Source organism: Heterocephalus glaber, unplaced genomic scaffold (genome assembly GCF_053883595.1).
Source record: "Heterocephalus glaber isolate CG9 unplaced genomic scaffold, H.glaber_assembly_v1.0 deba00000546, whole genome shotgun sequence".
Lineage (NCBI taxonomy): Eukaryota > Metazoa > Chordata > Mammalia > Rodentia > Bathyergidae > Heterocephalus > Heterocephalus glaber.
The window spans coordinates 31,703,939-31,717,429 of NW_028258147.1; the positions used below are offsets into that span (position 1 = coordinate 31,703,939).

Sequence of the window (13,491 nt, forward strand, 5' to 3'; positions counted from 1 at the left end):
ATTAGGTATATTGATTGATCCAAGTCAGACACAGAATGTTAGCCCTACACAAGTACCATGGAGGTAACCATATCCAGTGGTTTCCCAGTTGATGCATGTCAGAATTTCACAAGGCGTTTATGAATACCAATTCTTGGGATCTGAATTTGATGGATGAAGACTGTGAATCTGTATTTTAAACAAGTATTCCAGTGTTCTGATTCTGGTGGTAGAAGAACCATAATTTGAAGTTAACATTTGATTAGTAGCTCTTACTAAATTTTTAGAGTCATGATGTTCAGTCATTTGCTTTTAAATCTAATTGAATCTTGAGATGACTTTTAACAGGAGACAAATATTACAATCACAATTATGTTCAGCAACAGGAAATAAGTTCTAAATGAATCTCAACATTTGACTTGACACATTACTACGTTTAAACGTATTAAAGATGTCACTGAAAGGTGCAGGGGAGGAAAATGAACTTGATTTGGCAGGTAGGTGTTCATGGTACTATTATCCACAACTGTCTCTGCTGATTGACAGCACACACATTACCTCTTAACAGGCATTGTACTCAACTGCATCAGATTTAAGTGTATAGCATTTTTACTGAATATTTGAAACTGTTTTAGTTAATAATATTAATTGTGCATAGACCAACTTTCAGCCACAGTTACAAAGTGCTTAATGGATAATAAACCAAAAGTTTCTATGGACCTTTGCCTATCATAAGCCTAGGTCAACAATGCAACATTGCTTCTGTGTTACCCATTCTGAGTAAGGCAAATGTTAAATCATGCAGAGAAAAACTCTTGCTCAAATTATAGATCTGGAAACCAAAACACAGGACTCACAGGCTCAAGATCACTCAGCCCTAAGGAGCAGAGCCAGAACTGAAGCTCAGTTCTACTGTGGCCTTGTTCTCTGCTCTTTCCACCCTACCAAAATGCCCTTTTTGCCTAATTTCTATCTACTGGGGAGCACTTGGTCATATGGCTGATGGAGATGCACATTTACATTGCAAAGAGCATTGAAGCAAGGAATTTTACTCAATATTTTCTTTTGGAAAACCAAACATGCTTTATTTCATTTGTTCACAATTTATTTAAACATCTCACATATACAAAATAGGTACAATTTAATTTTTCTGCTTGTCCAAGAAACAAGGCTTCTCTGGAACTGAGGAAGAGAATGAAAATTAGACTGGCAGAAAGCAAATGCTGAATCTAAAGAAGAGGACAACTTTGGGCAAAGGACCTGCATATCTTTAATTGGGGATAAGATGGCAAATATGGATGTTAAGTCAAATTTTAAAAACCACACAATACAACTCAACACAGAAGAGTATTTCTTCTCAAATTCTTCCAGCACCATCAAGATTCTTCAAGTATCTGAAATACTGCTAGTTAGCACCTTTGTGATATGAACAAAACAAGTACCTCAGTTCATGTCTGTCTAGGTTAGCACCTAATGAGGAGGATCACACTCACAGGAAAGTCTTTTGAGGTAGTTTAAACCTTTGGAAGTTCGGGTTTTAAACTTCCCTCTATGGAAGATATTCAGAAGCCACAAGTGGTGTGAATGTTCATGGTTTTTATTTTATTTTTCAATTTTTATTTTGGTTTTCTTACAAAGGTTGACATTTTCCACAAGAAGTGTAAGAGTGTTGAAAAAAATTTCCAAATCTTTTGGGAAGGGGGGGATTGTATTGCACAGTGCTCTGATTGATCCTTCTCTTTTGCTCACAATTTAAGCAAGTAGATTGTGCAGAAGATGTGGAAGGGTTCAGCTTTCAGTTAAAAAAGATGAAGAAGAAGAAGAAGAAATGGCAAAGAGAAAGTTTGTTCAGATTTCTTTTTTGTTTTGATTTTTAATTTAGGTTTGAGTTCATTTATTTGAAACAGACTGGGCCAACGTCCAAACGGATTTCTTGGTCAGCATCACCGATGTCCAAAGGTGCAATATCAAGGAAGGGCAGGCGAGAGGGCTTGTTTGTTTTGTATTCAATGATTGTCTTCCCCCATTCATTCGTCTTTTTCTGTTTTAAAAAAGGAAGGGATAAGATACATAAAGTAGCACTATTTCTGCACCTGGTTAACAGCTGAAACTTACATTTTATAAGAATCACTCTTTGGCTTGTCCAAATCATTCTGAAGACATGTGTCCCAGATCAACAAATTATCTTTGGACATGAACTATCAGAGACTTTCAGGGTAAGGCTTCCTGCTTATCCTCTGTTAAATGCAATCCAGCACACATTCAAAGTGGCTTATTTCTACAACATTATTTTTAGAATTTGTGTGGTGTGTGTGTGTGTGTGTGTGTGTGTGTGTGTGTGTGAAGAGAGTCTTGGGTAGGCATGCAATACTGCTGCAAATGAAAGTTAAATTCTATTTATAGCATATTTTAGATAATATGTTATGTATTTTTCCTTTATAAGGAAAATTCTATAAAAAAGTTGAATATATGCCATACTAAAAAGTAACATAAAATACTTACAACTATAAATTATAGCTTAGACTCTTTAAACCTCAAGAAATTTTAAATTCTGGGCCCACATTGCTGTTGAAGAAACTCATATTAAAGAGAAAAAAACTAACACATGGACATAATAGTCATTTAAGTATTTCAGAGTACTTCAGAAGGCAGTATCTGATAAGAACTCTCTGGATTTAGCACCTGAATTTAAATAAATACATTTATGCAAAAGGATCAATAAGTTAGGTCTCTCATTCATCTGTTCATTTAATGGTCTAAACTAGAACTCCCCTTACGCCACTTCCTCCAATAAAATTTATTCCTCTATTTCACTGTTACTTACAGAGCAGCCATCCATAAGAACAGTGTAAGTGAACCTGCTGTTGCCCTCAGGGACAAGTTCAACATCATTGGAGCCTTGCAGAATGACAGCCTTATTCAGGCTGCCGGTTTCCTCATCCAGGTAGGCAATGCTGTTCCTGCAGTGGTAGGTGATGTTCTGGGAAGCATGGTTGGCCAGCAGGCGCATGAAGGCAAATTGAGTGGCCATTTCCTTGGAGGTCACTCCTTCTACGTTGTACTCAAACTACAGGGTAAATAATATGGGAATTCTGGTTAAGAGGAGAAGGACTCAGATACCAAACATCAAAACAGTAAGACTGTAATATGGGCTCATATTCAAGCCTTAGGAAAAGGCACTATGAAAGGAAGCTCAATTTACTTGTGTTTGAAGCCCCAGTCCCCTAGAAGGACATGTGCTTTAAGGCCATCTAAAAACACCTATTTCAGTTAAGTGTTCATGAGGTTTGTTAGAATAAGAGAGCATCAAGATAGAGATCCAAGCCTCTTTCTTTTCTGTAATTCTGTGATGTACTGGATTCTAATAGATATTCAATAAAATTGGAGAACAGGTTTGATTAAAAATTCAGAAAAACCGCTCAATTTTTGTGAACACATATGTGTGGTGTGGTGCTATAGAGAGAGGCCAGTGTACTTTTACACTACATGATGTTAGACTGTTTTGTCAATAATTATCAATTAAGTCAAATTTTTAAACTTTCAGTTATGTGGCTGTGTCCAATCAATCCATATTTTAATGTGCAATCTAGGACAGAGTTGGAACCTGAGAAAAGAGCAGGTTCTTTTTTTTTTAATAAGTCCATTTTGGTAAAGGATTAACACATAGATAACCAAAAATCAAACAATTGTAAGGAAATAACATGCAGCAGAAACAGGAATGATTGTGGGATTCCTCACCTGGGTACCACCATTGATAGTTTCTCCTAACCAGACGTGTTTCTTGGTCTTAGAGTTCCTGTACCAGTTCTTGGGTGTGATGGTTTCAGGTTGGGCCTGGATACAGGTCTCGCCAGTAGAGAAATCACAGTAGACTTTGATAGCATCCATAGTGCATCCTTGGTTAGGGTCAATCCAGTAGTAACCTTTTCAGAAAACAAGATCCAGATCATACAACTTCTCACTGAGCATAACATACATTCAAATAGTAACTAGTCAAACACATTGATTGATTCCCTTAAGTTACATTTTTGGTTATACTTTTACAGCATCTACTCCACACCTAAGGGGAAGAGAGTGGCTATTTTTAAGACTAGACAGTTTCTTCTCTGCTCTTCTCCATTCAAAATCAAATCAGGGTATTTATTGCTATGAAAAGAGCAAAAAATGTATGTTAAGCTTGATGATGGGTGCTGGTTGGGAGAAGAAAGTGATGCTTCATGAATTGGGTGTGATTCCATGTAATGTGACTTCTCCCAGGGGACATCTGGATTTTAAAAGTCAGTGGGAACTGACTCTGAGAAGCTCTGGCTGCCTGGACCTACCACTGCTCCACTCTGGGTGGCTGAGCCTCAGGTCACGACATGTTCTAGCAGGGTTCTTCCTAGAGCCTTCAGGAGTGAGGAGGGTCTCAATCTGGTTGTTGAGAGATTTCAGAGTGGCATCAACTTCATAATCCTTGGGTCTGAGAGAAGGTGGTGAGCGGGGCTGGTCAGCCCTGTAGAAGTCTCCATCAAAGCCAAAGTCATAACCACCGCCACTTGCACCAGGAGGCCCAGGGGGACCAGGGGGACCAGGAGGACCCTGAGAAGGTCAAAGAGGAGAGCAGAGACTTGAATTTGGTTACAGGAGAAAGACATCAATAGCAACAGATTTTCATTTGAATTTCATACACAAGCATGTTTTAATAAGCAGAAAAGAATGAAGTTCATGTAAATAAATGACTTTCTTCCAGGCACACTTGTGGAAATGAGCTTAAAAAGCCCACTGAACACCACAATTTTCAGATCTCTCTCTTCCTCCCCTGCTTCTCTCTCTTTTTGGGGGGGGGGTACCGGGGATTGAACTCAGGACCTTGTGCTTGAGAGGCAGGCAGCAGCACCATTGAGCTAAATCCCTAGCCCTCTCTCTTTTTAAGGTACCAAGGATTGAATCCAGGGCTTTTGCACTGACGTTCTCAGCCCTTTTTTTATTTTGAGACAGGCTTTCACCAAGTTGCTAAATTGCCCAGGCTGGACTCAAACTTTTACCTTTCCTGCTTTAGTTTGCCAGACTGCTGGGATTACAGGTGTGTGTAACCACACCCTGCTTAGACCTCCTAATATATCAAAGTGGGTCTACTTTAATGTGTTGTCAAAATTGCCTTGTGTTAGTCTGAAGAAAATGTGCCTTTGGTCACTGAAGTACTTTACTATTTCCCCAAGTCATACTCACAGCAGGTCCTTGGCTACCCTGAGAGCCTCGCACACCAGCAGGTCCGACGGCACCAGGTTGTCCAGAATGACCATCTTTGCCTGCAGGACCGGAAGGACCAGCAGGGCCCTATGGAAGAAGGACATCAAAACTAGAGAGTGAGAAAAACCCTTCAGATTTCATCAGCTGCACTAGCCCAATTACAGAGATGAACCATGTCTTGGATTCACCTACCCTGGGACCAGCAGGACCCACAGAGCCAGGAGAACCTTGATCGCCATGTTGACCCTTGAAACAGAGACCAGGAAAAAAATCACACATTCAGAACGCGTGTCAATAGATGATAGATTTCTGTTATTCAAATTAAATGGAAAATTTTAGTTTCAATGGACTCTGGATTAAGAAAATTGAAAATGAAGTGGGGCCCTTTTCTCCCATTACATCTATTATATTCAATTATTTTTTTCAAAAGCTATTTCTGCAGCGCAACATTAGTCATTCCTCTAATTATATTTATTCCAAGTGGGGTTGAAGGACAATGTTGCCAGGAGATTTTAATACATGTATGTTTCTCTGTCCCTCAGCCCTCAGCTTTTTGTGTTGGGATGAAATAGTGTTATCCCGGAGACAGACGGAGTTGGCCAGAGAATGGGAAATGGATATGAGGCAGGATGTTTTAGACAACAGCAGGGGAAATCTGAAGAGGGTCCTTCCGAGCTGAAGGCTTTTAAGGTTGGTCTGCAAGTAGGATGGGCACATTTCACTTACAGCGAGACCAGGGAGACCTTGTAGTCCATTGTGTCCCTTCATGCCAGGGAGACCTCTGGCCCCTTTGTCACCAGCCTCTCCCTTGTCACCCCGGATGCCTTGTGGGCCCTGTAAGAAAAGTCAGAGAAGACTTTTACCTTTTTAAAAATACGGCATCCTTTCTTTCTACAAGTATTTAATCCATTTAGAAAGCTTATCTTCAGTATAAAAAGGTCTAGATGGGTTCTCAACATTTCTGGTAATCCTTTTTAGTTGAGTTGTTTGTAGAAGGGCTAGATCCTCATGATTATTTAATACAAACAAGCAGAAAAGCTTTAAAACAGACCAAGTTGAGCTGGGGATTTAGCTCAGTGGTTCTGCCGCCTGCCTTGCAAGCGCAAGGTCCCGAGTTCGATCTCCAGTACCAACAAAACAAAACAAAACAAAAAAACCAGACCAAGTTATTCTATCAATTCTTGGCATGGACTAAAGTTTTTTTACATATGAAGACAAGTCTACACATTATCTAGTTTTTTTGTTTGTTTTTGAAACAGGGTCTCACTATGCAGTTCAGGCTGGCCTTGAACTCATTATATAGCCCAGGCTGGCCTCGAATTCATGACAATCCTCCTGCCTCAGCCTCCTGGGAGGGAGTACAAGTGTATGCCACCACACCTGGCTCTATCTACTTTTTAAATGATGGTTTGGATTGATTCTCCTTAAATATTAATTTGTACAGAAAACTTCACCATGTACATACGCTAGGACCTCTTGGACCAACAGCACCAACAGGACCAACAGACCCAGCAGGACCCTGTGAATTGGAAAAGACAAACACAACTCATCAGTGGAGTCCAGGATCTTCTTCCCGATGCCCCCTCTGTTCCCATGTGTAAGGTTAGAAGTGAAGCCCGAGAAGGTAACAGCAGGAAGGGATTGGCATTTATAGACTTACAGGTTCACCACGGTTTCCATGTTTGCCAGCAGGACCCACAGGGCCGTGAGGACCTGGTGCACCTGCAGTACCAGTGGGGCCAATGTTGCCAGGATAACCGCGCTCTCCCTACCAAAAGCAAAACAAAGCTTAGCATGTCTGGCCTGTATTTTACTACTTTAATATGAGAGAGAGATGAAAAAGTGTACTGACCTTGTGTCCAGGTTGACCATCACGACCTGGGGGACCGTCGTTGCCAGGATTGCCCTGTGGAGACATCATGCACATGAAGGCTTTTGTTCTGTGGCCACCAATGTGTGTATATTGACTACCCTGCCATCACCACCTCCAGCGCGAGAGATTGAACCCCTTTCAGACTATTAAAAAGTAGAAGTAAGAATTTACCAAGAAAGATATTTATGGAGGTATTTTTAGTAGTTGGGTCCAAATGTAAACTGTGTTAGATTTATTCCCCATCCCAAGTAATTTTTCCTATTGTCAATGCTCAGAGAGGGCCTCACATGCAGATATTATAGAAAAATAGACCGTTTAGATCAGAAACATGAAGCCAGAGGATCTCCACTTAGCACATGAAGTTACATATGGTGGAAGCCTGCTTAGTTTCATTTTACCAACCAAGTGCTGGACTCACATCACGACCAGCTTCACCGGGAGCACCACTGACTCCAGGATTACCCACATTACCAGGGGGACCACGAGCACCAGGAGGGCCTGCAAGGCCCAGAGGACCAGGTTCACCCTACAGAGATAAAACAAGGAGATAAAACAACAGGGCTCTCACTGGATGGGATGCTAACTCACCCTCCCCAAATAACCCTGCCAGGAGTTTCTAGTGTGATGAGAGAAGGTAAATTGAACGAGTATGCTGCCAAATGATAAGAAATGATAAGAAATGTCATTCATGTCATCCTCGCCTTCCTTCTATGGACTTAGGATGCCAATGTTGTGTTGTGTTGGAATGTGGCTCTCTTTAATGGGGAGCCTAGCTGCATCCAATATATCCCAAATAAAGTGAATTCATAAAGTTGATAAAGTTTATGGAGATGAGATGCATCCTAGTTGCTATCACAGAGAAGGTTAAATGAAATGATTCAGAACTTCCAGTATTTCATTCTTCCTGCAGGATAAATGATGCCCGATTTTCATACTGCAGAGGAGTAAATGCAATTAGAGCTTATATCATTCTCAAGCTTGCAGAAAGAACAAAAAATCATTCTGCATAATGTTATGCTGTGTCTTTATAGTGTGCATCTAAGTAAGTGGTATTCAAGCTTCTTAGATAAGTGACATGTGATCTGTATAAAGAAAATGCCATGAATAAAAATCTTGAGTTATTCAGTGATCAGTCTTCACATTGAAGTGTCAGCTCTTAAAAATCTTTTATTATGTTAATAAGAATGTCAAACACTCACCAAAGTACCAGCAATACCTGGCAGACCACGTTCACCTCTGGAGCCGGGGAGTCCCAGAATACCAGGAGCACCAAGAATACCCTGAGGACCTGGGGTACCAGGGGGTCCCTAAACAAGAGAAAAAATGCTGAGTATCATGGGCAAGATCCTAGCTGATGATGCCAGTTAGATTGAGAATTGTGAGAGTGAGCTGTCTATAGGACAAGGTTTCTATTTTGGGACACCTCCCGTGAGTCTGACAGATCCTTGGATGGCTTTTCTCTAGTGAAAACAATGAGTTTACATGTATTTTTTTAATCTGAGACCAATGGTACAACATTTGAAAATATATAGTTAAGATTAATGAGGCCATTTGGGAGAGGGATAGTTTTTACAGACTCTTTGTAAGGAAGCACATTTTGACCTTGGGCTTGAAGGTCTAATAAAGGCACTTTTCAAAGCAGCAATCATACTGGGCAATGCGTGCTTAAAGGAATCAGTAGCTTACTGAGGTTGATTAATTTATGGTAAGACAGTCACAGCAGTGGGATTTTGTTCTAATCCTGGGACCTTGGGTTCTCTTAAAAGCTTAAAGGGCTGCTGTGATAAACAGTGAGTTCCTTCAGTTACTGTCATTCCTATTATGTGCTTTTTTGAGCATCTGCTAAACCTACAGCACCTTAATGTGTGTTGGATTTTCTGTCTCAACTGAGCTCTACTTGAGAGCCCACAGTGCTGATCAACAAATACATGCCACCTGAGGATTTGTGCAGGGGCTTTATTTTTAACTCAATATAAGGTATTAAGAAAAAGGAGTTGGAAATCACTTACAGCAGTACCAGGCTCTCCAGAGGGACCCTTCTCTCCAGCAAAGCCAGGGGGGCCACCTGCACCTGTGTCTCCCGCTCGGCCAGCTGGACCTTGGTCACCACGAGGACCTCGGATCCCTTCTTTACCAGCAGGACCAGGGGGACCAGGAGGGCCGGTGATACCCTGTGAACAGATGTACAAAGTCATTTACTTCTGTTAATTATCATAGACCTGGATGAAAGCAGCAGAGGTTCTCTATATAAAGATGCATTCTGTGAAACAACAAAGAAATATCCTGGCCATTTTTCTGAAAGATTTAGGCCTTTTCAAAATTGTCATAGAAGAAACTCCTGCCTTACTTCTCCTGAGGAGGTAACAAAGCAAACAATTCAGACAGAGTCTACAGACATCTCCGTGAGGAGAGGCAATGCCACACTGCTAGCACTCCGGCATACTGAAATCAGAACTATGTGGAGTTATAAGAGTGAGTTTTAAATGAATAAGACTTTGGGTTTTGGAGCACTCTGCCCATTTCTTTTTGAAGAAAGCCAATGCTGGCATTTGGTTCATAATTGAGGAATCACATATGCTGTCAACTAGGTTTAATTAAATGCCTACGGGGAATGAAGATTTTTCTGTTACAAACCTGTAAAAGGATTCCAAGAAATCAACATCTTTGCTATTTTTTCCCTGAAACCTTAACTGGAAGACTTAATCCTTGGTAATTAATTAAATTCTCTTGAGTCCCGACAGGAGAGTCTGAATCAGAATTAAATTAGAGGCCAAACCACCTTTAAATTCAGGAACAATTATACTTTAACAACAGAGGCAGAATGTTAGCCATAAAGGGTAATTAGATATAGAAATATCTGATACGTGACTAAAATTATTCTGGTTTTTTTTTCACATTTTTAACAAAGAGATCATGCCCCCAATGGGGACTGACATTTGCATAAATAAAAGCCTCTTAAACTGATATTATAAAATATAATTTGTGATGGTTTTGCCTTAATGGTTGAGAAAAACTGAGTGGAAAAGTAATAGCAAATATTAGTGATGTGTTTTCACAGAGAGTTTTTACTAGTTTCCTACCAGAGGCCAGGTCTAAATGAAGACCCATGTTTTGAGGGATGAACTTACAGCTGGTCCAGGGGGACCTGTCCGTCCAGCAGCACCAGGGAAACCAGTCATACCCTAAGAACCAAGCACAGAAAATTCCACAGTCAAACCAACACCAAAGATTTAGAAAAGATAGTAACTTCTTCTCTAGCAAATCCTCATGTGAGTAGGAGTGGACTGAAGAATAGGCAGTAGGCACCCTTACATAGGTTTTTTATGACTTGGCCAGCCAGAGAAGGGAGGCATTAACAAAAAAGATAAAGAGTGCCAAAGAAATGTTTTATCCACTTCCCAGTTAAACTGCTTGGGGTTAACTTCGGTTCCTACTTCAAGTGAGATGGCAGTAACATAGCCTGCACTGAGTTTCAGAGGGAATTAATATCCATGTAACAGATCTTATTCCCAATATCAGAATGACTGATCAGAATCTCAAATGTCTCATTATAGTTCAAATTTACCTAAGATGCCAAAACTTTTGAGTTGTCTCTAATAGATTCTGAAGAGGGAAAAGTGGTCAGAATCGACTATAAATACTCACAGGAGGACCTCCATCACCACGACTTCCAGCAGGACCAGGAGGGCCATTTGGACCCTAAATGCAAATGAAGAGATAGAGTCAAATCACAAAACACAGAACTCTTCTAAATGATACTCTTTTATTCAAGATCATTCCCCTATTAGAATAAAATTTAGAAATGAGAAATAGATGTCTGTGTCATATGAAATGCTCTTATTTTAATATTATAACTTATGGGTTCTTGAAGAATAAGACAATATTTATACAACTTTTATAAACTGTAAAGTGGTATGCAAGTGTTAACTCTTCTTTTTTTTTTTTTTTTTTTTTTAAAATCATCTTCAATCTGGTGTACTCCCTGGAATATAATGGGCACTTGGTGATGAATGTTGAATTTTAAAATTTCATGGGTGACTACACAGGCTGTGTAGACCACCAGTGAAATCAACTTACAGATGGACCTGCAGCTCCAACAGGGCCGGTGGGACCGACACCACCATTTTCACCCTTAGGACCTTTAGTGCCTCTCTCTCCTTTAGCACCAGGTTGACCAGCAGCACCCTGTAGAAAATGAACAGTTACAGCTTGGTATTCTGACTCACTGTACCCCTCAACTTGCGTTGTTTTAAGATTGACCCCAATTATGTGATACTCACAGCGGGACCAGCAAATCCATTGGGGCCAGCAGGACCAACTTCACCACGTTCACCCTAGGTGGGGGAAGGGATTTCAAAATATTTTAGCCACCCTAGGTTCATGAATGTTTAAAAGTTGTGATGTTTTCATGTCCAGATGACCCAGATTTCTACTTACAGGGCTACCCCGAGGACCAGCAGGGCCAGCAGGACCAGCAGCACCAGCTTCACCCTGTAATGGGACCAAAGATGAGTTTGCTAATGTGCCTCACAGAGATGCTCCAGGAAGCAGGAAGGAGTGAGTAGAGTGGTCGACAGTGGGCTCTGGTCAGAGTTTGTAGTTGCCTTGAGAGAGATAACTAATGTGCATCTCAGAGCAAAATGAAGTGGACTCTTACTCTACTTAATGTTGTATTCATTATAAGGGTCGAAGTGCTATTGGCTGTACACTTGCCATAGCACTATAAATCAGTACGCATAATACTAGGAAAGGACATTTTAATTTTGAGATGGACACAGGGCTGATCTATTTCCTTCGATCTTTGCAATACAATAAATAAGGTCTATTTTAAGTGGGCTGTTCCATACGAAATAAGCACACTATGTATTTCATGGATTTTTTTTTTTTACAATTGAAGGCTTTGAGGAGGCTTAGTACATTAGGATATTGTTAATGGGCAACAGGGAAAGCCTTTAAAACAAATGATAGAGATTAAAGCAGATCAGATTGCCGGTACATCTATACGAAGTGAAAAGGAATGTTAAACACACAGCATTAGTTTTCCACTACTCTGTCAGAACAGCTTGGTTTTTAAATAAGTGGACTTTATTACAAGCTGTAAAAATGAATTGCTGGGTTTCCTGGGACTAGGGTGGGCAGGAATGTTTAGATATTGCTTGCAGCTCAGAAAGTCACCACTCAGCGAAGACGCATGCTTACCCGGTCACCTGTGGCTCCGGCTGGACCAGGGGCACCTATAGCACCAGGAGCACCCTAATACCCAGAAAAAAGATGTGTCTTATTAATAACCTTCATACCATTAAAAGCAAAACTTGTCATTCCTCACTGCTGTGCTTTTACAGTGATAGAACATTTTTATTGCAAACTCTGGTTGGACATCAAGAAAACCTTTGATACATTTCAGTTCTGTTTTTTTTTTTCAGTTCTAATTATCAAGACTACTAGAAGCCACTTTTGGAAGAGAGAATTTCTGTAATAAAGGCTATGAAAATGTGTACATCAAGGGTGGGTTATGAATTTGGGAGATCTGAACTCTCTGCTTTTGTAAAATTCCCTGGAGAGCAGAAAATGAGTAGCCTTGTTAGGAACTGTCAGAATGGTGTGATTGGAGGGGAAGATTGTTAGCACTGTGCTGCAAGAGTTATCAGCTCCCAGGGAGAGGTCATGAGAACAAAGTGAGGCAGACTGTGGCTCAGAAGCGCCACAATGCTGACACCCAGGCAGGGGGATTATTCCATATGGGGTTATCTTTGGCATCCAGAGGGCATTCAAAGCTAATGTTTGGGCCCGTTCTTCGATAAAGTCCTAGGGCATCTGTGTGCACGACTGTGAGACCTTGTTAGAGGTTCTGGCATTTTAACAGACAAGGGGATTATCATTTTCTTTTTAAAGCCCTATCATCACTTAATTTACTTGCTTACCATTCTATTAAACCTAGAGCTTTGGGCCCGCCACTTGTAGTTGGTATACTTAACATTAGCAAAGGTAGAAAATTCAGGTGTGATTTTCAAATTCCTGTTGAATTTTTCTTTTGGGACATGTAAGATGATATTATTAGTGATATAGCCAGGAAAAAATGAAAAACTATTTTACTAAACTTGGTTCCTTTTTTCTAGCTCTATTTTGGAAACTTTCTCAATCAAATGGAGTGAAATATGAAAAATAAATAAAAGTCGAAGTGCAAACAAACATAAAAACAAAATTCTACTCACACGAGCACCATCCCGGCCAGTGTTTCCGGGTTCACCTCTGTGACCAGTTTCACCCTGAAAGTATAAAGCAAGAACAAGTTTTCATTTTCTGACCAAATTTTTGAATCCAGATCAATCCAAAGTGTTTTCAGAGAAGATGCTGTACCTTTTGTCATTTAAGGTTTTTAGTAATTTCTCATTTCTCTACCATTTTAT

General features: G+C 40.3%; 1 protein-coding gene across 1 annotated transcript in view; it reads right to left on the reverse strand.

Annotated features, from left to right (window-relative positions):
* Positions 1 to 1,560: 1,560 nt before the first annotated feature.
* The window catches only part of Col1a2 (collagen type I alpha 2 chain), a 35,577-nt gene continuing 23,646 nt past the window's right edge, over positions 1,561 to 13,491 (reverse strand). The window contains exons 33-52 of the mRNA XM_004862693.4: positions 13,297 to 13,350; positions 12,284 to 12,337; positions 11,522 to 11,575; positions 11,365 to 11,418; positions 11,162 to 11,269; positions 10,730 to 10,783; positions 10,213 to 10,266; positions 9,094 to 9,255; positions 8,284 to 8,391; positions 7,503 to 7,610; positions 7,064 to 7,117; positions 6,872 to 6,979; positions 6,677 to 6,730; positions 5,938 to 6,045; positions 5,404 to 5,457; positions 5,191 to 5,298; positions 4,302 to 4,560; positions 3,718 to 3,902; positions 2,804 to 3,046; positions 1,561 to 2,020 (exon numbers count right to left, since the gene is read on the reverse strand). Coding sequence (XP_004862750.1) covers positions 1,874 to 2,020; positions 2,804 to 3,046; positions 3,718 to 3,902; positions 4,302 to 4,560; positions 5,191 to 5,298; positions 5,404 to 5,457; positions 5,938 to 6,045; positions 6,677 to 6,730; positions 6,872 to 6,979; positions 7,064 to 7,117; positions 7,503 to 7,610; positions 8,284 to 8,391; positions 9,094 to 9,255; positions 10,213 to 10,266; positions 10,730 to 10,783; positions 11,162 to 11,269; positions 11,365 to 11,418; positions 11,522 to 11,575; positions 12,284 to 12,337; positions 13,297 to 13,350 — 2,130 coding nt within the window. The 3' untranslated portion in view covers positions 1,561 to 1,873. The remainder of the gene's footprint in view (positions 2,021 to 2,803; positions 3,047 to 3,717; positions 3,903 to 4,301; positions 4,561 to 5,190; positions 5,299 to 5,403; positions 5,458 to 5,937; positions 6,046 to 6,676; positions 6,731 to 6,871; positions 6,980 to 7,063; positions 7,118 to 7,502; positions 7,611 to 8,283; positions 8,392 to 9,093; positions 9,256 to 10,212; positions 10,267 to 10,729; positions 10,784 to 11,161; positions 11,270 to 11,364; positions 11,419 to 11,521; positions 11,576 to 12,283; positions 12,338 to 13,296; positions 13,351 to 13,491) is intronic.